This window comes from Phyllosticta citriasiana (assembly GCF_038021145.1).
Source record: "Phyllosticta citriasiana strain CBS 120426 chromosome Unknown IWZ02scaffold_15, whole genome shotgun sequence".
Classification (NCBI taxonomy): Eukaryota; Fungi; Ascomycota; class Dothideomycetes; order Botryosphaeriales; family Phyllostictaceae; genus Phyllosticta; species Phyllosticta citriasiana.
Genome location: NW_027117292.1, coordinates 821,442 through 846,860, shown reverse-complemented (window position 1 = coordinate 846,860; position 25,419 = coordinate 821,442). Strand labels below are relative to the sequence as shown.

The 25,419-nt window shown below is 53.7% G+C and overlaps 8 protein-coding genes across 8 annotated transcripts; 5 read left to right on the top strand and 3 right to left on the bottom strand.

The window, feature by feature from the left end:
• Positions 1-1,434: 1,434 nt before the first annotated feature.
• Positions 1,435-3,282, top strand: IWZ02DRAFT_91889 (uncharacterized protein). The gene is made up of 2 exons (XM_066771419.1): positions 1,435-2,013; positions 2,067-3,282. Exons 1-2 carry the CDS (start codon positions 1,540-1,542, stop codon positions 3,102-3,104), a joined length of 1,512 nt encoding a protein of 503 aa, XP_066619149.1. The 5' UTR covers positions 1,435-1,539; the 3' UTR covers positions 3,105-3,282.
• A 593-nt stretch (positions 3,283-3,875) lies between these two features.
• IWZ02DRAFT_471914 (solute symporter family transporter) lies at positions 3,876-7,406 on the bottom strand (the record flags this gene model as incomplete). The annotated part of the gene is made up of 7 exons (XM_066768915.1): positions 3,876-4,072; positions 4,791-5,804; positions 6,080-6,145; positions 6,202-6,598; positions 6,772-7,023; positions 7,099-7,210; positions 7,291-7,406. The coding sequence occupies 7 exons, from the start codon at positions 7,404-7,406 to the stop codon at positions 3,876-3,878; spliced, it is 2,154 nt and encodes a 717-aa protein (XP_066619148.1).
• Positions 7,407-8,857: 1,451 nt separating this feature from the next.
• On the top strand, positions 8,858-10,787 carry IWZ02DRAFT_91866 (formyl-coenzyme A transferase). Its single transcript, XM_066771417.1, has 5 exons — positions 8,858-9,138; positions 9,191-9,971; positions 10,019-10,312; positions 10,363-10,485; positions 10,539-10,787. Exons 1-5 carry the CDS (start codon positions 8,959-8,961, stop codon positions 10,622-10,624), a joined length of 1,464 nt encoding a protein of 487 aa, XP_066619147.1. The 5' UTR covers positions 8,858-8,958; the 3' UTR covers positions 10,625-10,787.
• A 625-nt stretch (positions 10,788-11,412) lies between these two features.
• Positions 11,413-13,634, top strand: IWZ02DRAFT_462220 (uncharacterized protein). The gene is made up of 3 exons (XM_066768267.1): positions 11,413-12,139; positions 12,196-12,588; positions 12,640-13,634. Exons 1-3 carry the CDS (start codon positions 11,576-11,578, stop codon positions 13,219-13,221), a joined length of 1,539 nt encoding a protein of 512 aa, XP_066619146.1. The 5' UTR covers positions 11,413-11,575; the 3' UTR covers positions 13,222-13,634.
• Positions 13,635-15,647: 2,013 nt separating this feature from the next.
• IWZ02DRAFT_91808 (cytochrome P450) lies at positions 15,648-17,495 on the bottom strand. Its single transcript, XM_066771416.1, has 2 exons — positions 15,852-17,495; positions 15,648-15,786 (listed from the first exon to the last, which is right to left on the bottom strand). The coding sequence occupies exons 1-2, from the start codon at positions 17,340-17,342 to the stop codon at positions 15,742-15,744; spliced, it is 1,536 nt and encodes a 511-aa protein (XP_066619145.1). The 5' UTR covers positions 17,343-17,495; the 3' UTR covers positions 15,648-15,741.
• A 635-nt stretch (positions 17,496-18,130) lies between these two features.
• IWZ02DRAFT_91790 (transcription initiation factor TFIIIB, Brf1 subunit) lies at positions 18,131-20,897 on the top strand. The gene is made up of 3 exons (XM_066771415.1): positions 18,131-18,664; positions 18,721-18,932; positions 18,985-20,897. Exons 1-3 carry the CDS (start codon positions 18,292-18,294, stop codon positions 20,566-20,568), a joined length of 2,169 nt encoding a protein of 722 aa, XP_066619144.1. The 5' UTR covers positions 18,131-18,291; the 3' UTR covers positions 20,569-20,897.
• Positions 20,898-21,051: 154 nt separating this feature from the next.
• On the bottom strand, positions 21,052-23,311 carry IWZ02DRAFT_494051 (S-adenosyl-L-methionine-dependent methyltransferase; the record flags this gene model as incomplete). Its single annotated transcript, XM_066769988.1, has 2 exons — positions 21,052-21,900; positions 21,953-23,311. The coding sequence occupies 2 exons, from the start codon at positions 23,309-23,311 to the stop codon at positions 21,052-21,054; spliced, it is 2,208 nt and encodes a 735-aa protein (XP_066619143.1).
• A 336-nt stretch (positions 23,312-23,647) lies between these two features.
• IWZ02DRAFT_462213 (uncharacterized protein) lies at positions 23,648-25,395 on the top strand. The gene is made up of 2 exons (XM_066768266.1): positions 23,648-24,613; positions 24,661-25,395. Exons 1-2 carry the CDS (start codon positions 23,973-23,975, stop codon positions 25,247-25,249), a joined length of 1,230 nt encoding a protein of 409 aa, XP_066619142.1. The 5' UTR covers positions 23,648-23,972; the 3' UTR covers positions 25,250-25,395.
• The last annotated feature ends 24 nt before the right edge of the window (positions 25,396-25,419 follow it).

Genomic DNA, 25,419 nt, shown 5'->3' with positions numbered 1-25,419 from the left:
CCATTCGGAACGACGACAAAACTGCTGGAGCTGCTTCAATAGTCGTGGAGTGAGACACATCATCTCGCGGGCGTCGAACTTACCACATTCTTCTTCGCTTACACGAAGAACACTACCTTCAAGCTTCCGCACATGCGTTGATTCCTGAAACGACCCTACAAAGCACGAACTTTGTGTTGCTACATCAGCCATGATCCTTAACACCTCACTGCTCTCCCTTTAATACATTTAGCAGTCAAGCTCGAAAATTCATTCGAGGCCCGAGCCGCGAAAAACGTTGGATCATCGAATCAGCTCCTAGCCAGAGCATTTTGTCATCGACCGCGCTAAGATCTAGAATGCAGACCTCAGGAAAAGTTTCTGCTCGTGGCGTAGACCGACATCGTCATCGATCAAGACTTTGACCACCATTACCTCTGGCCGACCGGGAAACTCATGTCGGAAATCCGGGTTAAACTTTCGTCGTTACTGCGCCACACTCCAAGTCATTGACAGGTTGGCAACCCGGCATGCTTTCTAACAGAGCTGTGGCGCCAGAGACTAGACTCTGTGGACCAACATCGCATTTTCGGGCTTCGGGGACGCGCAGTCTCTACCAAGACTATACTCGCGTCGCAATGGCATCTTTTTCTGCAAACGCGAACTTCCGTCTCCAATTTCGTGGCATTGGATTCGGCGCCGAATTTTCGCACTCTCAAGCTTGTGTTTGCCCAGCTTTATTTCCAGCGTCAGTCGGTAAAATTGGGAATATTCACCCAATTTTTTTTTTTTTTTTTTTTCATTTGGTCGGTTTCTTGTGACTTTACCGATACCTAATGGAAAACTTGGCTCACGCGCAAAGTCACACAAGGCATCGACTCTACTCTATCGCGAGGCTGAGAGACATGAGCCTATACCATCTGTCGATCCGGCAGCTTTGACAGCGCGGAAGACCTCGGGTACAGCAACAAAGCTGATAGACTTTCTCAGCAGAGGGTCGGCGTAACTTATGCCGATGCAACGAGTGCGATCACGGGAAATTAGTCCCCCAAACTCTTAGCGACTCGCCAAGGTCGTCAGTACCTTCCGAATTCCTTTGATTGTTAGATTCATGAAGTTCGGAAGGTAGCTAAAGTGTTAGCTGGCAAGAGCAGCATTCCTCATCCCACTGCATGTTGGGAAAAGGAACAGACATCACGTTACATTTGGTCCCTCCCAAATTCCGTCCAATCATTATGGTGTTCGTTCGGCCGAAGCTTGATCTCCAAACAATAAAGCTACATGGTTTATCGTCAGGGATCAGGCCTGCACCGAGAACACGGCCTCGCTGTTCCCCAACGACGTCGTAGGCTCCATCCGAATTGGGTTCCCTCCCGCAAGGTCTAAGCAGCAATCAAGGCCTTCTATCCGGTAGAATAATGGCAACCCTCCCCTCCTCCCACCAAAAGAGTCACGCAAGTCTCGGATCATCGCCTCCCATCGCCGACCATTACAGAAATTTCGACGATGTAGCAGCTCTTCCACTGGTATTTCGCGTACGATCGACCGTTTTAGGACACCATGCTTCGGAACATTACCAATGTGGCTCAGATCTCCACCAATGCTACCTACAAAATCGTCAACTCATGGGATCTAGCCCCGCTGTCGATAAATCCTTCCAAACCGAACTTACAACTCCACACGGTAAAACGAGATCAGGGACTCGACTTTCAGTTCCGCACTAGTGAGGAGCCAGACTACTTCAACATTTGTGCTGGCTATCAGAACCAGACCTGGTGTTTAGACGTGTTCGCGCACAACAAGGAGACCCCACATCTCTCGCCGTTCGGCTACCACAGCGGCCAGTACTGGAAGATCACGCTGTCCAATGGACTTCTGAAGTTATCCAATCAGTTCACCGGGCTGGATTACTTTCTCGATGTTCTCTCCGGATCTGATGAAAACTTCATGAGCACAGGGAACAACTACGTCGGCCAGTATTGGATGCTGGATCACGTAGCCGATAATGTCATTTTGCCTCTTGATGCTCCTGAGGTGAGTTGATTAGAAATCACTTCAGCTGCGTCCATGAGTACTAACTGTAGCAGGAATCGTCCGGCAGCTCACAGGCAGTGCAACCTCAGGATAACATTTCTCATGCTGCCATCATTGGAATAACGGTCGCTGCCACCACTGCTGCTGTCTTGTTGATAGTTGGACTGGTCTTATGCTTTATGAGGTATCGAAGAAAGAGGCTGCGACGCCGACCTTACGGACAGTCCCGTCCGGCGCCGAAAGTCCCAACAAACATGGTCCAAAAGAATCTGCAAATGACGGACAGCGATGTCAACCTGACCCGCCTCTCTCCTCTCCCGTCAGCCCTCTCATCGACGATCACGACCAGTGCGCCCACCCCCAGCGCACCTACTTTAAACCTTGGCCTCGCACACGAATTAGAAAGCCCCCAGTCTGGGACAATACCCCGAAATTCGATATACGAGCTCCCGAGTGAGGATATGGGATGTCGTGGTGACAGCATAGAAGAAATCGACCTGGCCGACACAATCCGCGCACCTCCTCCACTACCGCCGCCACCCATGGAACCAGAAGAGAAGACTGCCCCCATTGTGGTGGCCCCGCCACCGCCGCCTTCACAACCTTCGTCACAAGCAAGTGCCCGAGGCCATGCGCGATGGGAAGAAATTGTGCCAGACGGAAACGGCGAAATCACGCTTGACGGTACCACGCTGCGCCCGGAACTTTTCACTAATCGCTCGCTCTTTCGGGAAGAAGACGGTGCTATCCGTCGTCGTCCCGACATCCCTGGAATGGGCAACTTGTGCGGTATCGCCTATGGCTTTGGCGGCGGCGGTGGAATGGCCGGGTCTGTGGCTCCCGGATTCGAAGGCTCAGCAGCCAGTATCATGGCCCGCAAAGCGAGGGAGAGCAGTAGTACAAGAGACACTGCAGATGGAGGCGACAACCTAGGAAGAGGTTCTCGCAGGCGACAAGACTCCCGCTCACAACAACCGCCCGCATACGACGGGCCCTCGGGAGCGTTCGAAGCAGATGGCAAACCGATTGTGGAGATGCCGGCAACAGAATTCGAGCGCCGGATTCTGGAATGGGGCAGGCGAAGCGGGTAATGGAGCCTGCCCGGACGCTGGAGGCGTACTTTCAATTCTTTCATCAAGGGGCCTCGTGCATATTGCGCCGTTCCTTTTGCAGCAGCCCAGTTGTTATAATGCTAGGATCGACGGTGGAATCGTGCGGCAAGCACAGGCACAGCACCCAGCGGATACCAAGGCGTTTTCAGAAATTGGGCTCGAAGCGCTGGCGGAGACTTGTTTTTAAAAACTGTACTAAGCATCGACTGCGCTAGTGCTCCTTTCTCTTCCCTACGCTCTCTCGCTTCCCTTTGCGCACTCTCTCAAATGGACGCCCTCTTCACTGTGGCATTGAATCTGCATCTCTTCCTTTCATTCACTCATTCATTGGACCGATGCTTTCAACAGCCAGTCAACCACTTTCATCTTTGGACAGTCGATTATTTTCGCGTATTGACTCTCCTTGTTTCCCCCTCCTACAACATTTAACTCCTTCGGATATTCCCTTTTACTCCCCAAATCCACACCTTGTTGCCGTCTTTCCAGAGGGCAATTTCCTTGACGTCAAAATGGCAGCTGTCAAATAATAGAATTCCAATAATTCCTATCAACGAGCGATCTTGGTGTGAATATGTGATGTTGATCACGTCTCGCCCATCAAGCAACTCTGCACTCATCTACGCAAAAACAGAACTACTCTAGCCCAGATACAACGCCAGACTGAACAAACACTCAACCAAAATTTGCCAACATTATAACGAATTGGCGCAGACAATCAGGCAAAGGGTCGTGAAAATCATCAAAGAGCCATCACACTCTAGTCCCGTCGCTGCCCCTCTCCTTCGAACGCATCCCGACAGCGCCCAGGGCGTCGCGAAGCAGACCCTTGCACACAAAAACGACGGCGTTGCGCGACTCGACAACAGGGTAGATGACGCAGATGGTCATGCTGGCCCAGACCCAGATGAAGCTGACGACGCACCAACCGGAGAAGAAAGATTTGTTGTCTAGGAGAAGGACGATGTTAGTCTGACTGTCGGATAGCAGAGACATCGGGGACGAGAGGAGAGGACGACGGGGAAAGACTCAATGGCCACTGGCTCGGCATGGGGAGGGGAAAGAACGACGACGAGGAGTAAGCTTTCTGCGCCTCGTTGAGTCGCTCGCTCACTCGCTCGCTCCCCCAAACATGCATGCAGTCCGAAACGAGACACGACGACGACGACGGCATCAGGGCAGCGTGCTTCTTGCAATGCAGCCATCCACGCACGGCATAACACGCCAGACCAGACCAACCAGGCCCGCCCCAGCTCGGAAAGCCTGTTAGCCTTTCGCCAAGCAAACTATGGGCCATCCGCGCCAACAGCGTCGTTCCCTGCGTCACGTCGCCCGCCGTTACGGCGCCGCCGAGCAGGGCTCTTCCCCGCAGCGACTAAGGCTGGTCTGGCCGATCGAAGGATTCTGGAATCTTTGACGGGGCGGCCAGACGGGAAATTGACGGGAGATAGAACGACGGGGGGCCGGGTGAAAGGGGTCGAAGGCGCGGTCCGCTGCTGGATGAAACCACAAGGCGGCCTGCCGGATGGCATTGGCCGTCGGTCCGTCGGGCTGACAAGGGGAGTGATGGGTTGGTTGGTGGGGGAGACGGGTTCGGGGCGTGGGTGGGTAGGTAGGTAGATCAAAGATGGGGGCATAACTCGAAAGTGGGAAAACTGCTGTACTTACAGATGTAGCCGTCTCCGAAAAGGGCGAAAGGAACGAGAAGGCAGGCAATGAGAACGAAGATGACGTTCGCGGCCACCGCCAGTCGTGTCCCTTTTTTGACTGCTTCTGGGTCGAGAGGCTGCGCGTGGTTCGCCTGCAAGAAATCGACGAGTTCGTTGCCAGTGTATACCGGCGGCATTTCCTTGTCAGCCGTGGTATCGCGGACCGAAGAAACCGCCGCGTCCATCTTCGAGTCGTTGGAAACGTCCGTCTTGTCCGATATTTTGACCTCCGTACCCTTGTTGTCCAAGGCGTCCTCGTGCGAGGCAGATGGCGACACGCCCTCGGTGTCGAAGATTCCTGCAATCTTTCTGGCGTGCTCTATCGCTTTTGGGTCCGTATTCTGGTACTTCCAGGGGAACAAGTATGTAAGAATTACCGAGACCACAAAGCCGCCGGCGGCGCTGGTTATGTTCCCGGCCACGGCATTGATGGTATTTCCGAGCGTGGTGATGGTGATCTCTCCAGACCGCTTCTGGGCCGTAACTAGCCAGACAATAAGTCCCATCGATAATGCGATGTACGGAGAACCGATGACGGCCACGGTGCTGATGTCATCCCATAGCAAAACCAGTCCAACGGGGACTGATGCACCGCCAACGATGATCCCCAAGCAAGTAAGAAGCCAGGTCAGATTCAGTCCGATGACGTTGAGGATGCAACAGAAAGCTGCGAGCACCACGGCGCAGATGACGATTCCAATATGAGAAACCTTGACGAGGGACTGCGATGTGCTTTTCGGTCGCATGTACGTCTGGAAAATGTCGAAGGTAATGAGCGAAGAGACGGCAATGAGTTCAGCAGAAGTGCTCGAGGTGATTGCCATGAACAGCAGAATCAACATCAGAACAGCGCCTCCCTTCCCGAGCAATGTGTGCGCTGTAGCAGGCGCAGAGAGACCGGCATTGGTCTGTGCCGTACTGAGAGGATTAGGGTACGTCGGAAACTTGGGGTTGCTCGTCAATGCAGCGCAACCTAGGACAAATTAGCACCGTCGTGGTTGGTGATAAAAGATGTGACGGTTTCTTGGACGGACGCATCCGTAGTGTTGAACAACAGCACCATGGATTCTTCACAGTGCTGAATGACAGCTCCCAGACTACAGCTGAGATATCAGATGACAGCTTCCTGGATTCAGGCGCAGTTCTTGAGGGTGACCTTGCTCCTGGTCTGGTGGCTGGTGTTGTGTCGGACGTCAAAAGAAAGAAGAAAGGGACGAACAAAAGGGCTCCTAACAGAGCAGGACCCACCTAGTCCCATTGCAGTAGCAAACCCGAAGGGAATCCCATACCAAGCAACGCCGCCGAGAAGGTACGCTGCGAGCGATTATAAGTTTCAAACGATCTTCTGGAGACACTTTCCATTCTCATACCTTTAATGCTGGTCTCCGGCCTGCTAGCGATAGCACGTTGCCAATACGCCTGGTCAAGCCACACACAACAGAATCCGCAGACAAGCAAGTCAATGGCGAAGACAAAACCATCGATGGATCGAAAACTCAGGTAGGAGCCGTCGACGTTGGTTTTGATTGGCATCTTTTCAGATGCCTCCACTAGAAGGTCGTAAAATTTATCGAGGCTGCCGATGAGTGGGCTTGTGGAATAAATCAAGAACCCAAAAACCATGATGACCACAAAGAGTATAACAGTGTGGAGATAGTCGGCGATGAATGTGCTGCGCAGTCCACCCGCAATGACGTAGGCCGCTACGACCAGGGGAATGAGGAAACAGGAGGCGTAAACATTCATGCCGCTCATGGCTTCCACGACCTGAGTGTGTTAGCATGCATCGCCCACTTTTCTTTCCCATTTTCTCTGTAAAATTCGTCCATGAATGAGGTGCATACGGGGGCATGCGTCTCCCGGTTTGGAAAGGGATTTGAATGGCTGATTGTGGGATCAGGGGGTGTTGCCCCCTTTTCGAGGTGCTGATACCAACTCACCTGGGATCCTCCAAGCACAAGACAGGCTCCAACAAGCATGTTTGTGCATAGACCGGCGAATAGGTAAGTAATATGCGCCACTTTGCCGTGTCTGGCCCTCACAATCTCAGGAAAGGTATGGGCACCAGGGGCATGGCCTTTGATCTTGATCGCGATGAGGGCGAAAAGAAATATTTGAAAGCATCCTAAAGCTCCATACCACATTGGGCCGCAAACCCCATATTCATATGCAAATGTAGAGGAGGTTAGAAGCTGGGAAAAAGTTCTCAGTCATTGGGGAAATCCAAAATATGGAAAGGAGAATTGGGGGTAAGAGCAGCGACATACCGTGGCAGACCACGTCCATGAAGACACTATTCCCGCAGCGATTAAACCGGGTTTGATGCTCCTTGATGCCGTGTTGAATTCCTCGGAGTTGTGTGTCGAAAAGGTGGTGTACCTGTTTTGGGGATCAGACCGGGCTGAAAGCTCCTCGAGGCCGCATTGAACTTCTTAAAGCTATGTGTTGCAAAGCTTTACCTATTCTGTAGCCATGTGAGTCCGAGCATCACAATTGCAAAAACACCGCCGATGCCGATGACGATGGCATATCCAGCCCCCTCCGGAAGGACTTGTATGGTGCTTTCAGCAGCCATGGTGAAATTTCTTTGGCGAAACAGCAATTGCGATCTTTTTGAAGTCAAGAGTCAAAGCCTTACTGGGGTCTGGACAGCCGCTTGACTGTGTTTTGAAGACTCCTTCATAGTCCAACCCGCGATGATAAGATAGGACTGGTCAAGAGTGGATATCTGCACCCTTACAACATCGTTCCGGTCGGTATCCGCCACCATGTTGATAGTCACAAGTCATCCAAACTCTTTTCTCGACTGAGCGCACCAATCAATCTGCAGTGGATGCGTGGAACTGCGACGGGTTGGCCTGCTGCTGATAGTGAGCCGTCTAGGTAGGGTTGGTTCTTTAATGCCTCAACCGCCGCCTGTCAGACCCATCGCCCATGCTCTCGTCGTCGAGGGTCTTGGGCCGATACCGATCATGACAACAAATTTTTCTCCAAGTCCCGTTCTCTGCAGCTCAGCACACAACAAATTTTGGTGGGAGAGGACTGCAATGATGTGGTGCAGCCGATAGCGCAATTGACGTTCGATGTTCGACGAGTTTTCTTAGTGCGAAACCAAAGGCATGATCTGGTGGGTGACGGCATTTTCTCGTGGCCCAGAGAAACAGTTAACGTCTTACCCTCGCTTGTTCAGGGCACGGATATCTTTGGGTGGTCGAAAGCCACAGCAGTATCTAAATGTCTCTTTTGAGCAAAATTACCGATTCGCATGACAGCTTCAGTCTTGCAAGGGATCGAGGCTCAAGGGCGGAGGTGGTGGTGCACGCAAAATATGCTTCCGTAAGATAGAACTAATGATCGCTCCTGAGCGCTTCAGCGTGCACAGCAGGAATGCTCCGGACTTGCTTTCACTTTTCGTCGTGCGACTTGTGACACCACGCCGGATAGGCGAAACCGTACGAGACCTGTCGACATAGTTCAACCTCTTTGAGACAAGGCATAACGCTCTCCCCTAGAAGGAAAGAATGATTCCATCTTCAAGATTCGTTATCAGTGGCTAAAGCTACCATTGTTGGATCTGAATGGGAATCGCAATCCCGGTAGCGTTAGGGGCATATTGATGTGCGAGCAGAATTGGCCTCGGGGAGTCCTTATCAATGACCTGCAGGATTTTCCGCTAGTGATGCAGTATCCCACCAACAAAGGAAGATGAGTTTTGTGATCGAACCAGAATAAGCGCCTATGATTGGAAACCGATTCCGACGAAGCATGGACTGGAAGAGCGGTATAGCGGGTGTTGAATTGAGTCGCGACTGCGGGATCAGAAACACGTTACGAAAAATTCATCGTATGCGAGCTTGGACTGAGTATCAGGAGAGTGCAGATCCTGGTTTACCGTTCGTCACTCAACGGAATCGCAGTATATGAAAAAGACCGATGGCGCCCATGAGGTGATGATGGAGCAAGGGACACAGGCCTGGGAAAACTGTCCTATCGGTTCACGGCAAGATGTGCCGACCGCGACTGTGGGGTTGGTGGCGCCACACTCCGACTCAGGCTCCTTTCCCCCACGATGATTCTACGCCCCGCTTGCTCTCGCCTTCTGGCTTGATTTGTTTTGAAATTGGACAATGCTGAACTCCGTCGTTGGTTCAAGGCGTTTGCTGCGGTTTGCTTCCTGTCGTGGCGCCAAATTCAGTCGCAATGCTTTGCGAATCAGACGCTTGGCAACTGCCGCTGGGTCGGCAGACCCAGCAACTCTTCCCTTGGCAGGGATCCGTGTGTTGGACATGACCAGAGTGCTCGCCGGAGTAATTTCCACATTTCAGTTCTGAAAGAATTGTTGTGCTGACTGAATTGTAGCCATATTGCACTCAAATCCTTGGAGACCTGGGGTACGTTCTCCCAATCCTTAAGTTCTCCAGGTTTTCTGATGTTTCTCAATTCTCATTCTCATATGTTCAATTCCTCGGAGAATACTCGAAAGAAATTAGTGCTGATTTTTTGAATGCCAGAGCTGAAGTGATTAAAATCGAGCATCCTGTCAGAGGCGATGATACAAGAGCTTGGGGTCCTCCGTATGCTAAGTACCAGACCGATGACGTTAAGGGACCAGGCGAGAGCGCCTATTTCCTTTCCGTCAACCGGAACAAGAAATCGCTGGGCCTTTCGTTTGCACATCCCGCGGGTGTCGAAATACTCCACAAGTTGGCCAAGGAGTGCGACGTCTTGGTCGAGAACTACCTTCCAGGAGCCCTGAAGAAGTACAACATGGATTACGAAAGCATTTCCAAGGTCAATCCGAGCTTGATCTATGCCAGCATTACTGGTTACGGTCAGACTGGACCGTACAGCAATCGCGCCGGCTACGACGTGATGGTTGAGGCGGAGATGGGCTTGATGCACATTACGGGATCCAGGGACGGGCCTCCGGTCAAAGTTGGAGTCGCGGTAACGGACTTGACGACGGGCTTATACACGTCCAATTCGATCATGGCTGCATTACTTGGCCGAGCCAGGACTGGAAAGGGGCAGCAAATTGATGTTGCGCTCAGCGATTGCCAAGTCGCCACTCTGGCTAACATTGCGAGTTCCGCTTTGATTAGCGGAAAGAAAGACTCTGGGCGCTGGGGAACGGCGCATCGTAAGATATCCGTGGCCAAATGGCTGAAAATGCGCTAACTAGGACAGCTTCCATCGTTCCGTATCGAGCCTTCAAAACAAAAGACGGCGATATTTTGCTTGGAGGCGGCAACGACCGACTGTACGGGGTGTTGTGCGAGCGGATTGGAAAGTCCGAGTGGATTGCTGATGAGCGATTCGCGACCAATGCCATCCGCGTGAAGAACAGAGACATCTTAGAGGAGATGATTGAGAAAGAGACACAAAAGAAGACGACACAGGAATGGTTGGAAATTTTCGAGGGAAGCGGAATACCGTATGCTGCTATCAACGACATCCAGGGAACTTTGAACCACAGCCATGGTAAGGTTTCAAGCCATGAACGGCCTGGAAATGTGGTTAATGGTCGACAGTCCTTGCTCGCGATATGGTCGCCGAAGTCGAACATCCGAAGTGTGGTCCGATAAAATTGGTCAACACACCAGTAAAGTACTCGTATTCTGAGCCCAAGATTCGCATGCCGCCGCCGACTCTTGGTTCGTACAATTCCACATAGCCGCTTTCTTCACTTACTGACTTGTCGATGCAGGCCAACACACGGACGAGGTTTTGCAAGAACTCGGGATCAGCATGTCGGAAGTCGACAGGTTACGCAGCGAAGGAGTCGTGGCGTAAGGCTGAGAAGGTAGATGATTTTGAAATCGACTTGTCTATCGATTTGGCGGAAAGTGAATTCAATGATTCCAGTGTCTCGGCTTTCCTTGCTTGCCGCGTTCTTTCGTTCATACAAGCATCTTGAGATTCAAGCCAGCAGGAGTTTCGCTTCAGCATGACATGGAGCAGTAGAAGTTGATTTAACGTTGAAGAGATACGAATAAGAGCTGGGCTTCAAACCCGCATTGCTATCTCGGGCGAAAATCGCACAAGCATTAGGGCGAGGCTGTCTTCAGAATGACTGCTAGCAAGTCTTGATACAAGACAATGACAAGTCCATTTGGCGATGGAGACAATCAAAGACCATCACAATTTCTTGGGTGGAAAGTCTCCGTTTGCAAAGTTGTTCGGACAAACGGCATGTAGGGGTCGCGTTTGGCGATGTTGGCGGGGACCGGTGACACAGCTCGCTCCATTGAAAGACGCGCTTTTGACTGTATTATTCTCTGCCCTCAATGTCCAGCAGTCGAGAGATGACTCTGTCCCTCAAAGTCTGGCCGTACTATGTGCACTTTGGAGCTTGGACTGTCCCTACGTGTTTTTCCTATTCCTCTGGACGGGCTCTTCCTTGGGTCTTTTCACTTGAGGTGGAACATGGTATAGGATGACGATCAAGATTGGGATGCAGATGCATGTCGAGTTGTGATGAGTGTTGTGGCGTTGTGGTGTTGTGGTGTGGTGCCAAGTCTCTCAGCGCCGTGGTGGGCCGATGACGCTGCCGGGCAAGAGGTCCGGTCCCTGCGCTTGCAGTTGGTCCCCACGTCGTCCATCGCATCCATCGCTGCTGTATGAGCTATTCCTCGTCGCATTTCCACCTCTCAACGCCTATCGTGTCGGCTTGCTCGTATTGATGCGCCCGTTTGGCCTCCCAAGCCTTTGTCGCTACCGGCCCAATTCGCACTCGCTCTCGCCATGTCGCTTGAGCAGCCGTCCGGCGCGTCATCGACCGCAAATGCCGCCTCCAACATTGCAATCGCACCTGCAACTCTCAGCAACGGACAGTTGCAATCAGATTCTCAGGCGCCGACGGCACCAAAGCCCCAAAGCTCCTCGACTGCCACCTCGGCGACAATAAAACCAGTCTCTATCCTACCCAACATGCCTTCGCTACCCACCGGCTTCTCCGCTTCGACCGAAGAGATAATCCGCCGTATCAGCGCAAATGCTGCAGTACATGCGGGAACCCCAGGGTACGCTGCAGCGCGCGAGCAAGTCCTCAGAAACTACGTCACAAGCGCCAGCATCACGTCCTCGGAGTCGATGCCAACTGGCAAGCGGGCAAGCAAAGGAGCGTCAAGAACGGTTGGAGCTGCAAGTGTGCGTGCTGAGAGCGCAACACGCGTAATAGATGACACTGCGACACCAGCATCCGCTGCCAGTACAGCATCTGCAAAAGCCAAGGGCAGTGGAAGAGGTAGGGGCCGCGGTGCTGCGAAGGGTGCAAAGAGGAAACGAGCAGAGTCGTCTGAGAGTGAGGTGAGGACACGGCCAAAACCGCAAAGCTGGATTAAAGTTGACAGACACTCTGACAGGACGATTCGGACATCTCTTCTTCATACACTCCGCTTCCCACAAAAACCAAATCAGGCCGCAACGTCACAAAACCGACGCAGTTCACGCCGGTGCTACCATCACCCTCGACAGCTCCTCGGAAGAAGCGCGTCACCAAGCAACCAAGGGAGACCAGTGTATGCAAAATATGTCAACGAGGCCATAGCCCGTCAAGCAATATGATTGTATTCTGTGATGGCTGTAACTCCGGGTATCACCAGTACTGTCACCAACCTCCAATCGAGAAGGAAGTCATCAAGGTCGCGGAGAAAGAGTGGTTTTGCGGAAATTGTGCCGACTCGCGGACAGTAAAGCCCAATGCAATATCAGATGCTAGTCAGCTCGTGGCAGGCTCAGAGTTGACAAGAGAAGAAGTATGCTCATCTACCAGGGCGATCTTGGCGACCTGCTGATACAGAATCCAGAAAAGGGCATACTTCGACACGCTGCCCGCAACCAAGCTCGGAGAACTCCTTCTCCACGCGACCGATCTTTCCCCCAATCTCCCTCTATTTCCTTCGAATGCTCGCTCCTTGATATCCTCAGCCATCAACTCCAACACAGACTCAACTCCCTCCTCACATATCGCTTTTAGCATAACAAACCCTGCCGCCATTTTATCTACCAACAAAGCTTCGTTCTCCACCAACTCCCTCCTCTCCACCAACAACACCACTCTAACCAGCAGCAACGACGCTGCCCCGCCAGTCCAGCCTCCTGGAACTACCTCGTCCGGCTCCCTTCATCCAACTGTATCAAAGGCGGAAGTGGAAGCGGAAGCAGTCGCAGCAGCTGCTACGGATCTCGGCGACCCATACAACGACGGCTACGACACGGATCCGCCAGCGCACTACCCCAAGCCTGGCCAGGGCCTGGCCCGCACGTTGCGTCCAGAGAGCGAGGATCTTCAATGGCTCGAAGATGACAACATGGACGTATTCAGCCACATGTACGGCGGGGAGCAGGGTCTGCTGAATGGGTTCGGAACAGATGGAGCAATGGTATAGCGGCTGACTCGTGCGTTTGCGAGAGCAAGGAGGCCGAGATGGATAACACAAATTTCTTTAGCAGCGCAAACAATTTGGCCTGGCAAAAGAATACTGGGAGAGAGCTGGTGGCCAGTGGACGAGGTGCGCTCTTTTTTACTCCAACGTCGGTAAAGAGAGCAGCTGAACCAAGCAAGCAAACAACCCAACGAGAAAATCGCCTGCAGGCATGCGGTACAGATGGAGCACATCGCCTCCGCTTTCAACCATGCAGTCCTCAAATTCTGTGCTCCTGGCGCCCTTGGTTTAGCATTACGGTGCCCACTCATCCTCACAACCCCCCCGTCCAACCCGCCCCCTATCCTGCCTCATTCACAAAACCCCTGCACCCTCACCTCATTCCTCGTACAGACGCATCGTATTCTCCTATCCCCCATTGGTCCGCTCGCCAAGCGACCCGTCTCATCGGCCGTCGGCTCGGTTGATCACATTCGTCCCGGACCCACAGCCTGCCTCGTTCGGCGTGCCGTGCGACGGGCAGCGGGTGCCGACCGAACCAACGAACGGGCGGTTGAACGGCGAGAGAACTTTCCTCCTGCCATCATCAACCCAGTCCTGATCACCGTCATGGCGCCGCTGCGCAAACATTTTCCTGCTCCGTCGTTGGATGCTGCCTGGCCTAGACACGCGCAGCAAACACTTGCCTGTCGCCAAGCTAGACGGCGCAGCGCGCGGCCCGCGTCACATCTATCTGCTTCTGTGCCTAGCCCATCCACCCCACATCCGACGGACTGACGACCGGTGGTTTGCTACCTCGCTAGGTCGACGACCTGAACGCTGAGAGCCCGGACCAGACCACGTCCCGGTGCCCCAACTGCCCGCCAGCCAGCGAGGGCTCGAGGTTCCGGGTCCCGGGACCCTGGTGCTGATGGTGATGCGCTTCTGTCCCTGCGTTCTGGGCGCGCACGTTTCTGAGCAGGCGGGTAAAGGACGTCAGAGGCTCGCGGCTGTTGAGGCTGATTTTTTGCCCGTGGGTTCATGACTTTTGGGGCGTGGGGTTGGGGTTGGTAGTGCTCTGTGAGATGGTGCTTCTGTTTGCTTTCTTGGCTGGCGGGTTTGCTCACTTTCCGGTCCGCTTTGATGGACGGACGGACGGACAGACGATGGACGGTGAGTTTCTCTCTTGTTCCGTCTTGCGCGCGGAGTAGTCGTTCCATTGGCTGCCTTTGCATGGTTTTCCATGTGCGTGTGGTTAGCCTATGCGTCACTGTCTTCTGCGCTTGTTGTTTGTTTCTTTGTTTGTTCACTTTCATCATGCCTACAATCTTTTGAACGGAAAGACAAAAATCTTCGTCGTCTTTTTTTTTTTTTTTTTTCACTTCTTTCGTTTCGCATAGCCTTCGTACTCGCGTCTCCGCAAGTTTGGCAAACCTGGTATGTGTCACACGCGGTTGCGGTTGCGGTTGCGGTTACTGCTGTGGATAGCTTTAAGATTCCTGTGTCACCGCTCCCCACGACTTTATGCGCGCAGTGGCGGTCCATTTTGATTGAACCGATCGCTTGTTCCTACGGAGTTGGCGATTGGATATGTCGGTAGTTTGATGGGGGCAACCACATGTTGGACGACAGATGGGAAGTTTGCATGGTGCATGGGCTCAATCTCTAAATCGACACAGATGGACGAATGCTCCCCGCTAGTGGGGTATCCTCGTCGCCATCTACGCTATCAAGAGGCATGAAGCTCTGAAAGGGCTTAAAGATTGCTTGATCGTACCAATCTGCTTGCAAGATGTCGCCTTACCGTGCACCGTCTGCATACGACCAAACCCTACACTCACCTGGCCCTCGCGGTCCAGTTCAGCCCCAGCCCCATCTAGTCCGTTCGCGATCCACTCCAGACGGCGGCAATCAGCGCAGCACTCCACTTGCCAGAATCCCACTCCCATACTTCCACCGTGATTGTCTGGTCGTCGGGTTTGCCCTCGTGTACGTAGTTGGTGGCTGCCGTATTCGATTGGCCGCCTGGCGCCACCTGACTAGACATAGTTGCGGGAGGCGAAGCTTGGTGCGCAACTGTAATTGCACAACGGTGGTGGGCGGGCAAATGAATGGCGGGAAGCTGCGAGCGCCACGTTTGCGCGTTGTGAGAGCGCTGGAGATGGCGGGAAGGCGTGGGGTGGTGGCGGCATGTGAAAGACGGAAGGGCGGACAAGGAGGCTATGCCATTGTGGTGCGAGGGTAAGGACTTTTGGCGCAGTGACTGGTAGGTATGATGGGATATTCGTGGTTGAAGTAAATCTGGTATTGATTTAGAATACGGAAGGAAAGTGCAGCTGAGGACTGGCCGTCTCATGTCTGGTAATCTTCATCATAGATGCTGACTTGAAAAATCGAATGAAAATGGGACTCGCCAAAGCTCGTGTTCTAAAGCATGCTCCAGCAAATGAAACTCAAGGCTTGCGTCATCGCTCCGATGATCAAGCGTTGCTTCCTCGCGAAGAAAAGATAACCTCCTCTTTGTACATCTTCGGCCGGATATTATCACCTAGCTTTCATGAAGACCTCGCCCTCGGGATTCGGCGAAACCTGTAGCACTGGCATTAGTACCGCGTCCGACCACCAAGAGAAATGATGGAATTCGTGTCACTTACCGATTCACCAAAGACAAAATTCTTCGGCCTCAGTCCACCAACCGCGGTAAGGTCATACTTGAGCAGCAGGCGCGCAAGGACGACCTTGATTTCGGCATTGGCAAAGAATCTGCCCGGGCAGGCGTGGCGGCCCTGCCCCCAGAACAGCGATTCGGGGTTGGAGCTGACGAATTGGTGGTGACTGGCCGATCCGGTCTGCTCGCGGAGGCGCATGTAGCGCCAGGCATCGAATTCTTCTGGGTCCGGGTAGAGGGTGCTGTCCTTGTAGCGGTTGCTCGAGTCGACGTTGATGATGATGCCCCTGGGCAGGAACGTGCCGTCCTTGAGCGTAATGTCCTTGGTGACGAGGCGCTTGAACGTCGTCAGCCCCGAGGGGTTGACGCGTTGCGATTCCTTCATGAAGCTGTCCATCATCTTCAGCTTAGGCAGCGTGTCCTTGTTCAGACCACCAGTCTCGGCCATGGCGTTCTCCAGCTCTTCGCGAAGCGGCTGAATGATCTCTGGGTGCACTGCGAGGTCGAAGAGCATGTGGGTGGATGCCATCGAAGTCGTGTGAATTGCAGCCAGCGAGAGGGACACTTGAGCCATGGCCTGCTTCTCGTAGTCGGTTTCGTAACCAGCAGGGGACCTAGCCTTCATCCAGTCGAACATGACGTTGTCCTTCCTGTCGCTGGTGCCGCGATCCATGGCAACCTCGAGCATGAACTGCTTGGCTTCGGCAAGGGTCCTGTGCAAGACTTTGAACTCGGACAGAAAAAGGTAGACAAACGGACGGAGCCATGGGTGCCATGGCTTTATGGCTCGGGAGGCAGCAAATGCTTCCAGAGTATAGTCCCTGGACAGTTCGATCCAGCGCTCGTTCCTGCACAGCGGCTCGCCGACAAAAATGCGGGCAGAAATTTGCGGGATGATGTCCAACATCATCTTGTTCATCTTGACCACGGTCCAGTCCTCGCACTTGGAGAATGCCCTCTTGATCGATAATTCGACCTCTTCCACCAGAGCCGGCACGAGTTTGGGGAGCGATGGGGTGAGGTCCGACTTGACAACGGTGGCCACATGTTGGGCAGACGACGAGGTGATGGTAGAGTAGTCGCCGACCGTACTGACCTTGATCGCTTCGATAAAGTTGAGGCAATCATCGGGCAAGCCCTTCAGCTCTTTGAGGTACTTGTGGTTGAGGACAACTTCTTCTCTTCCGTCGGCCGTGGTGACGCGGTACATAGAAAGGCCGGCCTTTGCCTTTTCATATCCATCTTTCAGGAGGTCGAGGCATTGGAAGGTGAATTTTTTCTTGCGGCTGCCTTCGTCGAGTTCTGAAGCAAGAAGCGGTGCCTCTACACTCTTTTGGCGCCGAAACAAAACAAGAAGAAAGTAGGAGATGGGAAGAAGAAAGGCAACGACATGGACAAGGTGAATCTCACGTGGTCCATACGTTTCCAGATCAATCGTGCCAGGGAGAAAAGTGGGTATGCTGCGAAGCGTGTCCATGGCGTACAGAGAAGGAGAGGAGTAGGCGATGGCGCATTCAGTGTACTGCAGCGCATCAAGACTTCATATAATAAGCAGAAGTAGAGCACAGACATTTTGCATTCTATTAAGGCCAGTAAAGGCCTTCTCACGCAGGCCCTCGGGCAGGAGGACGCAGTCGACGCACACACCAGCAAAGCATTCCACAGTTTGGATTGCCTTACCGGACAGGACCAGTGGGCGCTAAGGACGCACCGCAGAGGGCAGAGACTCCTTGTGACGCCAAAGAAACAGTGCTAGCAGTCCATAGTGGCACGAGCAGGCAATGTCATCGACACTGACAAGTCCAGGGTGACGGGTCTTCATCGTTTCGTTTTCGGATTTGGGAGTGTGATCGCCGCGATCCGGTTAGCTGGTGATACCGTTGATCTGCAGCTGTGGGGGAGATGATGGACATGCGTAGCACCAAAACGAGTGCAATGGGGCGGTCAATGCGGGGGACGAGCGAGAGGCAACGAGGGGAGTTGGTGAAGGGCGTTGAGGTGTTGACAAAAAAACAAAAATCGAAACTACCACCCACGACGCGGATCGAACGTGGAGAGTTCGCTTAGCTCGCTTAGGGCTTGGCGGTCTCGGAACATCAAATAAGTCGAACGTCTGCCACCACGACACGCAGACTAGACTGGACCCATTCGCATACGCCCTTCGCGTTTCCTGCTCGCGTCGCGACTCTCGCAAAACCGATCACCACCCCTACACCCTCTCTATCTTATCGCTCCCAATTTCGACTCAACACCATGGCGGCCGTCTTCATGCTTGTCGCCGCCCTCTACTGATTTCGCTTCCATTCTCGCAGCATGATCTCGTGCGCCCTTTGTTACTCCGATTCTCCTTCGACCGCCTTCTTCGCCCGTCCTCGACATCGTTCTTTCGACTCTAAACTTCCTCCAAAACTTCTCAAACATCCGCCATGAGCGCCGCACCTCGCCCACAGCCTCGGAGGGAGCGCCTCACGTCCTTAAAAGATGCCGGCAAAAATCGTCCGGTTGGCGCCCTTGCGCCGCGCAATAATAACAACACCAGCAAGCCGAAGAAGCAGGGCTGCTGTGCCAATCCCTCGCCTTTGGACATGGATGGGACCATGGTTTGCGAAAACTGTGGTAACCTCATAAGCGAATCGAACATTGTTTCCGAAGTCACTTTTGGCGAGACATCTGGTGGCGCTGCCGTTGTCGAGGGTGGATTTGTCGGAAACGACCAGCGCCATGCGAATACTATGGGCACTGCTGGCCGTCGCATTGGTCTGGGAGGCTCTGAAGGAAAGAGCACGGCCGAGTCGAATGGTGTGTGGAAATAGATCATGTCTGCGCGTGCGACGTTGCTGACTTTTTTTTCCTAGGACGGGACGCAATCCGTGGCCTTATGACCTCGATGAGGATAAATAATGAGCACATTGAGCAGAGTGCTCTAGGCGTCTATAAATTGGCTTGCTCGTTCAATTTTGTGCATGGGCGCCGCCCTGCAACTCTTGCAGCATGCTGTCTGTACTACGCATGCAGAATGAATCCTGGAAACACGCAACTGCTCATTGACTTCGCTGAGAAGATCAAGGTAAATCTCTCTCTTCTCGCAACTCTGGAACTTCCCGAACTTACTCTTTCAGGTCAATGTCTTCAAGCTCGGAGACACGTATAAGGCACTGTTGGAAAAGCTTTTTATTGAAGAGCCTGGGAGAAAGAGCATGTACGGTCTGCTTGAGCCCGAGCCGCTCATCCAGAAGTACGTGGACAAGCTAGAATTCGGCCCTGTTGGTGGAAGAAAAGTAGCCGACGATGCAGTAAAGCTTCTGCGGCGAATGAGACGCGACTGGATGGTGGACGGAAGGCAGCCGGCAGGTGTGTGTGGAGCCTGCATCATCCTCGCTGCGCGCATGAACAACTTTCGCAGAACCGTTCGCGAGGTCGTCTACGTTGTCAAAGTCGCAGACATGACTATCAATAAACGCCTCATTGAATTCAAGCGAACCCAGAGTGGCCGGCTCACCGTGGACCAGTTTCGCACACACGGAGACAGACTAGTCGGGGAAAAGGAGCCTCCAGCGGTCTACTTTGCGAGAGAAAAGGAGGCAAAGCGCCGTAGGCTGATGCAAGAATCTGAAGGCCTCGAAGCAATTCTCCAGCCGCGCCTTGATGCCGACGGCTTTGCCATTCCCTCCCTCCCGGCCTCGGCTGCGACCTTACCAATCGATCCTAACCTGCTTGCGGCAAGCAACCTCGCGCACGCAGAGCTGCAGGCAGGCGAGGAAGCAAACAAGCCCAAGAAAAGGGGTCGACCGCCCAAACCCAAGGGCCCTCCACCACCCGTCGCCGACGAAGACCTCGAAGTCGAGCAGGATCTCGAGCAAGAGATTGACAAGATTCTACACGACTCATCAATCAGCGACACCATGAATGAAATCCAATTCAACGAAATCGCCGAGCGCTCGAAACGACTGGCCGACGAGATACGTGGCTCACATACAACGAGCGATAGCGCCGTCGTCGAAGACATCGAGTTCGACGACGACCCTGAAGTCGCCAACTGCCTCCTATCACCGGCCGAAATCGAAATCAAGGAGAAGATCTGGGTCACTCACAACGCAGACTGGCTTAGGCATGAGCAGGCCAAGAAGCTCAAGCAGGCGCTCGAGGAGGCCAACGGCGGACCCAAAAAGCGCGTCGTGCGCAAGCGCAAGCAGCGGCAGATTGGCGACTTGAGCGACTACAACCGCGAATCGCCCGCGTCGACGGTCGGCGAGGCTGCACAGCAGATGATGCAGCGCCGCGGCAAGGGCTTCTCGCGAGCCATCAACTACGAAAAGCTCAACGCCGTCTTGAAGCCGCTTGGCGGCAACAACAACGAGAGCAGCACCGAGAGCCAGCCTTCGAGCAGCAGGCCCAGCAACGCCCCCAGTCCTGCGCCGTCGGACGCGTCTGCCATCACCGTGGACGACGACAACGACGACAACGCCATTGGTCTTCCCACCCCGGCTGCCACCCAGCAGACTCAGAAGCAGAAAGGCGAAGGCAAAGACAACGACGCCACCGTCATCGACGACGATGATGCGGAAGAAGATGAAAGCGAAGACGAAGACGAAGGCCAGGAAGAAGACATCGACCAGACGGTCGACTCGGTCGCCATGTACGGTCTCCACGACAACGGCGAGTTCGGCGACGAGGCGATATATGAGCAGGACGAATGGACATAGCATGGAATTTGCCTAGCGCATTGACGTGTTGAGTGGACAGGAGCGACTGGACGGAACCTCTGGGTGGCTAAATCCATCATTTTCGTTTTTGGTTCATTTCCGAGAAGGAACAGCAGCACAGAGGAGTTCTGGGTATGTGGGTAGAAGGCAGGCTCAAAAGGGCGGCGGTGCAGATTTTACTTTTTGATTATTGGCGAGCGAGCTTTCTATTGGGCAGGCAGGCAGACGACAGCATGAGCGATGGTGGATTCGGTGCTTCAGTGGCTTGGACTTTAGCCATTGGAGTAGAGTGCGAGTACCTCTGACAGCCGCAACAAATCACATGATTCATAAATCTCCGTCTCACATGCGCGGCAAAGTCAACATTCAATGGGCATTTTTGCGCTTCCTATCCAACATCGGCCAGTCCGCAACTCAACCATCCCGACCTCTATTCAAGGCTGTCGGAAGGGTCGTCTACTTACCTACCCGCTGCCTTACCGCCTACTTGGCCCTATTCATGGGTCCCCAATTGGCCCGCGGGTTCTGCTGATACCGAACCAACTTCTTGTCATCGCGGTCCTTGCCGAGCTTCTCATCAAAGACGACGTCCATCTGATGCAGACGCTCCAATTGCGGATCCTTGTCGCCACCCTGGGTTCGCACCGGTGCCGTCTCGTCACTCTGAGTGGTCGGCGCCTCCTTGCCAGTCTCCTTTTCCTGTTCTTGTTCCTTGTCCTGCTCACTTTCCTTTTCCTTTTCTTTTTCCTGCGCCGCCGATTGCTCACCCTGCAAGCGGCGATTCTTCCACACGCCCCAGCCAGCCATGCCCTCCTTGACAGCGCCCTCTTTGAACGGCGCCTTTTGGCGCACCCACTCGCGCATAATTTCCCACACGGCGGCCCACGGGGCGTCCGTTTTGATGGCGCCGGGCCGGCAATGCGTGCGGGTCGTGCGGTAGCCGGCGTGGCGCAGGGCGCCCTTGATAGCCGCTCCCGACGGCGCCTGGCAGTGCAGCACGCGCGCGAGGCCGCTGATGTCGAAGAAGAAGGGGTGCGAGTCGGTCAACGCGGGGTTGAGTGGCGGGATGATGGGAGATGTCGTGTCTTCGGTTCCTCTCGTCGACGGCAACTTTGTAAATGGATCTATGAGTATTGGTTCTGGTGGAGGGAGGATATAGGGAGAGGCGGAGTCGGTGGAGTCAAAAAGCGTTTCGTCATGTGCCGTGCGCAGCATGCCTTCGATGCGTTCGGTAGTCGCATATGTCTCCTTGTCGAGCTCGGGGAGGTAGTCAAGAATCTTCTCGATGAAAGCTGGGTTGTGCAGTGGTCCGCCATACATGGGTCCGGCAAGCTGGAGTAGACGTTAGATCAAAAGAGTTGAGCAAAGGTCTTTTTCTACTTACGTGAGTCTTGAAGCCGCAGTGCGGGCAGTTTGTGGGCGCTGAGGGACCCTGAGCCATGCCGTACTTGTAAAACGGACCCTTTTTACCTATGACTGTAGAAGTCTTGCCGATGAATTGCGTCGTCCATGCTCCACAGCCTGAGTCGCAATTGTAAACCAACATTGACTTGCCTGCCAGGAACTTGACATCCGCAGGACTCTTCTTCACTCTCACGAAGACTCGGGCGTAAAAGTCGATAGACAGGGAGAGCAGAGGCTCAATGGCAATTCCGTACTTGGCTGCAGTTGTGGCAATTGAGTGCAGGATGAGGCGCAGGCCGCCTTCATGAGCGTGGGAACCCTTGATAGGAAGCCCACCGTAGAGGCTGTATGCCTTTTCAGGGTAGCCAAAGGAGTTGAAGACGCCAGCATCTGTGCATGTGACACAAAGGAGGCCACCATCTATGACTGCTTGCAACGCGCCATCGAGGAATGGGACCGCCGTCCCATAGGGATCGAGGTCAATGACGTGGTATTTGGGCTTGGACGCGGTCGTAATGTCTTCTCCGACAAACTGGTACATGTGCGCGACGGCGTTGCCAGCATTCGGCTTCACAACGTCCTCAACCTGATTGTGGATGACGTTCAACTTCATAGCTCGAACAGCGTCAGGAGAGAGATCATTGCCCGTGATTGAAGTAGCGAATGGTATTTCCTTCGCATACCGGAGAGCTCGAAGACCGGATGCAGAGAGCGCATCCAGAATGCAAAATGCAGGTTTCTTGGCTTCGCCATTTGCTGGAGCACTTGGCTCCTCGCCGGCAGGCTTCTCTGTCCGCGATTCCACAGCTGCAAGCAAATCTTGATCCTTCAACACAGAGTCATCAAAGTTGGTGGTCTCGCCACTGGATGTCTGCTGCTCACTGGCACCGGGTGCCGCCTCCGCCGCCTCTGCACTCTTCTCAGCCGCGTCGCCAAAGCGCTGTCTCTTATTTTCGTTACCAGTGTGCTTTTCCGCCAGTCCATCCTTCGCAGGCTTCCTCTTTCTGCTTCCCTTTGCCTTCTTTTTCTCTGACTGCTTTCGCTTCGCTTCCCTATCTGCAAGGTATGATTCGCCAAAGGCGTAGATTGCGAGGACGCTGAGGTCGCGATTAAATTGTTGAATAGGGTTGTAGAAGACCTTTTGCCTTTCTTCATCGGATTCGCCCTTGGCGGCTTTCTTTGGGTCGGTCGAAGTTGCGGCGTTGGGTGGAACGAGAATGTGGGCCATTCCTTCCCTCACGGTAGTATATTCTTTGCCCTCGTGTTGGACACGTTGACCAGCCTTTGGAGGGTCGGAGAGCGAAGCGGCAGGAGTGGTCGCTGCCGTGTCGCTCTCCATGGTGACGGCAGTCGAGCAAAAGTTTCTTGCAGCGGCGTTGCATAAAATGCGTGGGGATTGGGAGAACGGTGTCGCGAGGAAGCCGCTTGAGAAGCGCGAAAAGCGGCGGAGGAGAGCCAATTTTGGGACGGCGAAGTGTGGAGGGATTTTGGGTATTTGGTGTGGATGTTTGGTGGTAGAGAAACTGACTTCACCGCGCATGGATTCGGAGGGGACCAGGAGGAGTCCCAACATTTTGGGAGCACGGACCCCTGGACCCTCGGGAAGATCATCCGCGCCCTGAGTTTATTTTAGTCGTTGCCGCTTGGCCCCCAAAGCCTGGAGGCACCTTTAGATCCGGGAAATTCAGCACCTCAATTCCATCCATCGGCTCCGTCGTCCAACGAGGCTTCGTATCTCCGCAGCCACATTGGATTTGAACATGGGCACGGTGCTCAACACCTGATAGCGGGGTCTTGGACGGGGCGGCCGCCGGGCTCCAGCTAATAACAGCCTGTGTTGCCTGGTGGCTTGCTCACGGGCTATCATCACTCGCACGATAAATACTCCCTCTCAGCGTCTCACCCCCTACAACACCTCCTTCATCACTTCATCCCTTGGCGACCTTTCTCTTCAAGACGCTTTTATTTGCCAATCATCTCACTCTTTGAAAACTGCAAAAATGGGCCGGCCTGTACCGCCTCCTGTCTTCCGTGACGACCCTGACGCTGTTTCTATGCACACTACGCGTAGCAACTACGAATACGATGATACTCCCCAAATTGGTGATCAGCTCCCTGCGTACTTCGACCACGAAGGCTCCGTCTCAAAGTCAAATATTCCTGGTCAGGGGCGAGTTTCCCAACTCCCCGAAGACGAGTACTCCGTGATTGAATGCGGCAACACCCAGTACGCCTTTGGCAAGCCGGTGAACACCAAGGCCGTTACTTTTCGGATAGATGAGCGTCTCAGGGATCCTTCGTGTCTCTTCAAGTACATTAGCGATGTTCTGACGGTGCTGCCACCGAAGCCCTTGGTCCATGTCCACGGCTACCACTGGCAGACGATGCGCAAGGGCAACAAGAAAGAAAAGAAACAAGTCGTCGACTTTGACATCAAGCTCAACATGCAAAGCTATCTGGGAGAGCCTACCAACGAGTGGTGCAAGCCAAGAACTGTGAGCAGCACAGAGAAAGCTCTTCGCGGTGGCTTCAGGAAGACCGTTGCCAAAGATCCAAATGGGGATTTGGAGGTCGGGGACTTGAGGCAAGATCTTTTCGAGTGGTGCAAGGAGTACTGCAACTCTAATCGAATGCTGAAGAGGTGAGAAGACCCTCTTGTTCAATATGCACCTTCTCACGCGTGTCTAGCTTCCGCATCAACCGCACCGTCTCTGGTCTCGACACCAACTTGATCCACCAACGCATCGAGGCTCTCATCCGGCAGACCAACTATCGTGGGCATATCCTCATCACGTTCCCCATCGAAGATCGCGGCATAGACATTTACAACCCTCATCGCATCAACCACTGGCGCACGACGCCGTGGATCCGCTGGCTCTTCTACCTCTCCTTCCTTTGGCTGTTCACTTGGCCGCTGCTCTACTTCTTCACCGCCCGTTGGGCCATCTACACCATCGACTGGCCCTTCAGTGTTCCCATGTCACAGTCACCATCCAGCTCGGGACGTGACAATCGCAAATGGGCCACTGTCAGCGAGGAGGCCTGGTTCCTAAAGCATCGCAAGCTCATCAGGCGCCTGGTATTGTCGGGACATCAAGGCGGTGCCGATGGGATGGATTTGGACGAGGACTATGAGGAGTTGAGGGCATTCTCAGGTCGTTCAGGAAATGAGCATGTTGACACTGCTGTCGGCATTATCCAGGCTGGCGTTGCAGGATGGAATGCGGTTCAGAGAGGTCTCGGTCGGGATCTAGATGGATGGGGCGCTGACTGCTAGGACTAAGGAATGTGTTAATTGCATACTGTACAGTAGTCAGGATGGAAATAGAGCTCATGACAGATGAGGTCGCGTGATGTCATGTTTTGAGAAATTCCTTGAACGCGGCCACGCGTAGTCATGTGCGCTGGCCACGTTTTTCTGAGCGCCACTCCTAAGATGATGGCCGT

Excerpts from the sequence above, each read along its gene's own strand:
- IWZ02DRAFT_462220 (XM_066768267.1), top strand. The coding sequence starts at position 11,576 with ATGTCGCTTGAGCAGCCGTCCGGCGCGTCATCGACCGCAAATGCCGCC. Across the intron at positions 12,140-12,195 it reads CAGAGTCGTCTGAGAGTGAG|GACGATTCGGACATCTCTTC; the intron begins GTGAGGACACGG and ends ACACTCTGACAG. Across the intron at positions 12,589-12,639 it reads CAGAGTTGACAAGAGAAGAA|AAAAGGGCATACTTCGACAC; the intron begins GTATGCTCATCT and ends TACAGAATCCAG.
- IWZ02DRAFT_91808 (XM_066771416.1), bottom strand. The coding sequence starts at position 17,342 with ATGGACACGCTTCGCAGCATACCCACTTTTCTCCCTGGCACGATTGAT. Across the intron at positions 15,787-15,851 it reads ATTTTGTCTTTGGTGAATCG|GTTTCGCCGAATCCCGAGGG; the intron begins GTAAGTGACACG and ends CCAGTGCTACAG.
- IWZ02DRAFT_91866 (XM_066771417.1), top strand. The coding sequence starts at position 8,959 with ATGCTGAACTCCGTCGTTGGTTCAAGGCGTTTGCTGCGGTTTGCTTCC. Across the intron at positions 9,139-9,190 it reads TGACCAGAGTGCTCGCCGGA|CCATATTGCACTCAAATCCT; the intron begins GTAATTTCCACA and ends ACTGAATTGTAG. Across the intron at positions 10,313-10,362 it reads AACTTTGAACCACAGCCATG|TCCTTGCTCGCGATATGGTC; the intron begins GTAAGGTTTCAA and ends AATGGTCGACAG.
- IWZ02DRAFT_462213 (XM_066768266.1), top strand. The coding sequence starts at position 23,973 with ATGGGCCGGCCTGTACCGCCTCCTGTCTTCCGTGACGACCCTGACGCT. Across the intron at positions 24,614-24,660 it reads TCTAATCGAATGCTGAAGAG|CTTCCGCATCAACCGCACCG; the intron begins GTGAGAAGACCC and ends ACGCGTGTCTAG.
- IWZ02DRAFT_91790 (XM_066771415.1), top strand. The coding sequence starts at position 18,292 with ATGAGCGCCGCACCTCGCCCACAGCCTCGGAGGGAGCGCCTCACGTCC. Across the intron at positions 18,665-18,720 it reads GAGCACGGCCGAGTCGAATG|GACGGGACGCAATCCGTGGC; the intron begins GTGTGTGGAAAT and ends TTTTTTTCCTAG. Across the intron at positions 18,933-18,984 it reads ACTTCGCTGAGAAGATCAAG|GTCAATGTCTTCAAGCTCGG; the intron begins GTAAATCTCTCT and ends TTACTCTTTCAG.
- IWZ02DRAFT_91889 (XM_066771419.1), top strand. The coding sequence starts at position 1,540 with ATGCTTCGGAACATTACCAATGTGGCTCAGATCTCCACCAATGCTACC. Across the intron at positions 2,014-2,066 it reads TGCCTCTTGATGCTCCTGAG|GAATCGTCCGGCAGCTCACA; the intron begins GTGAGTTGATTA and ends TAACTGTAGCAG.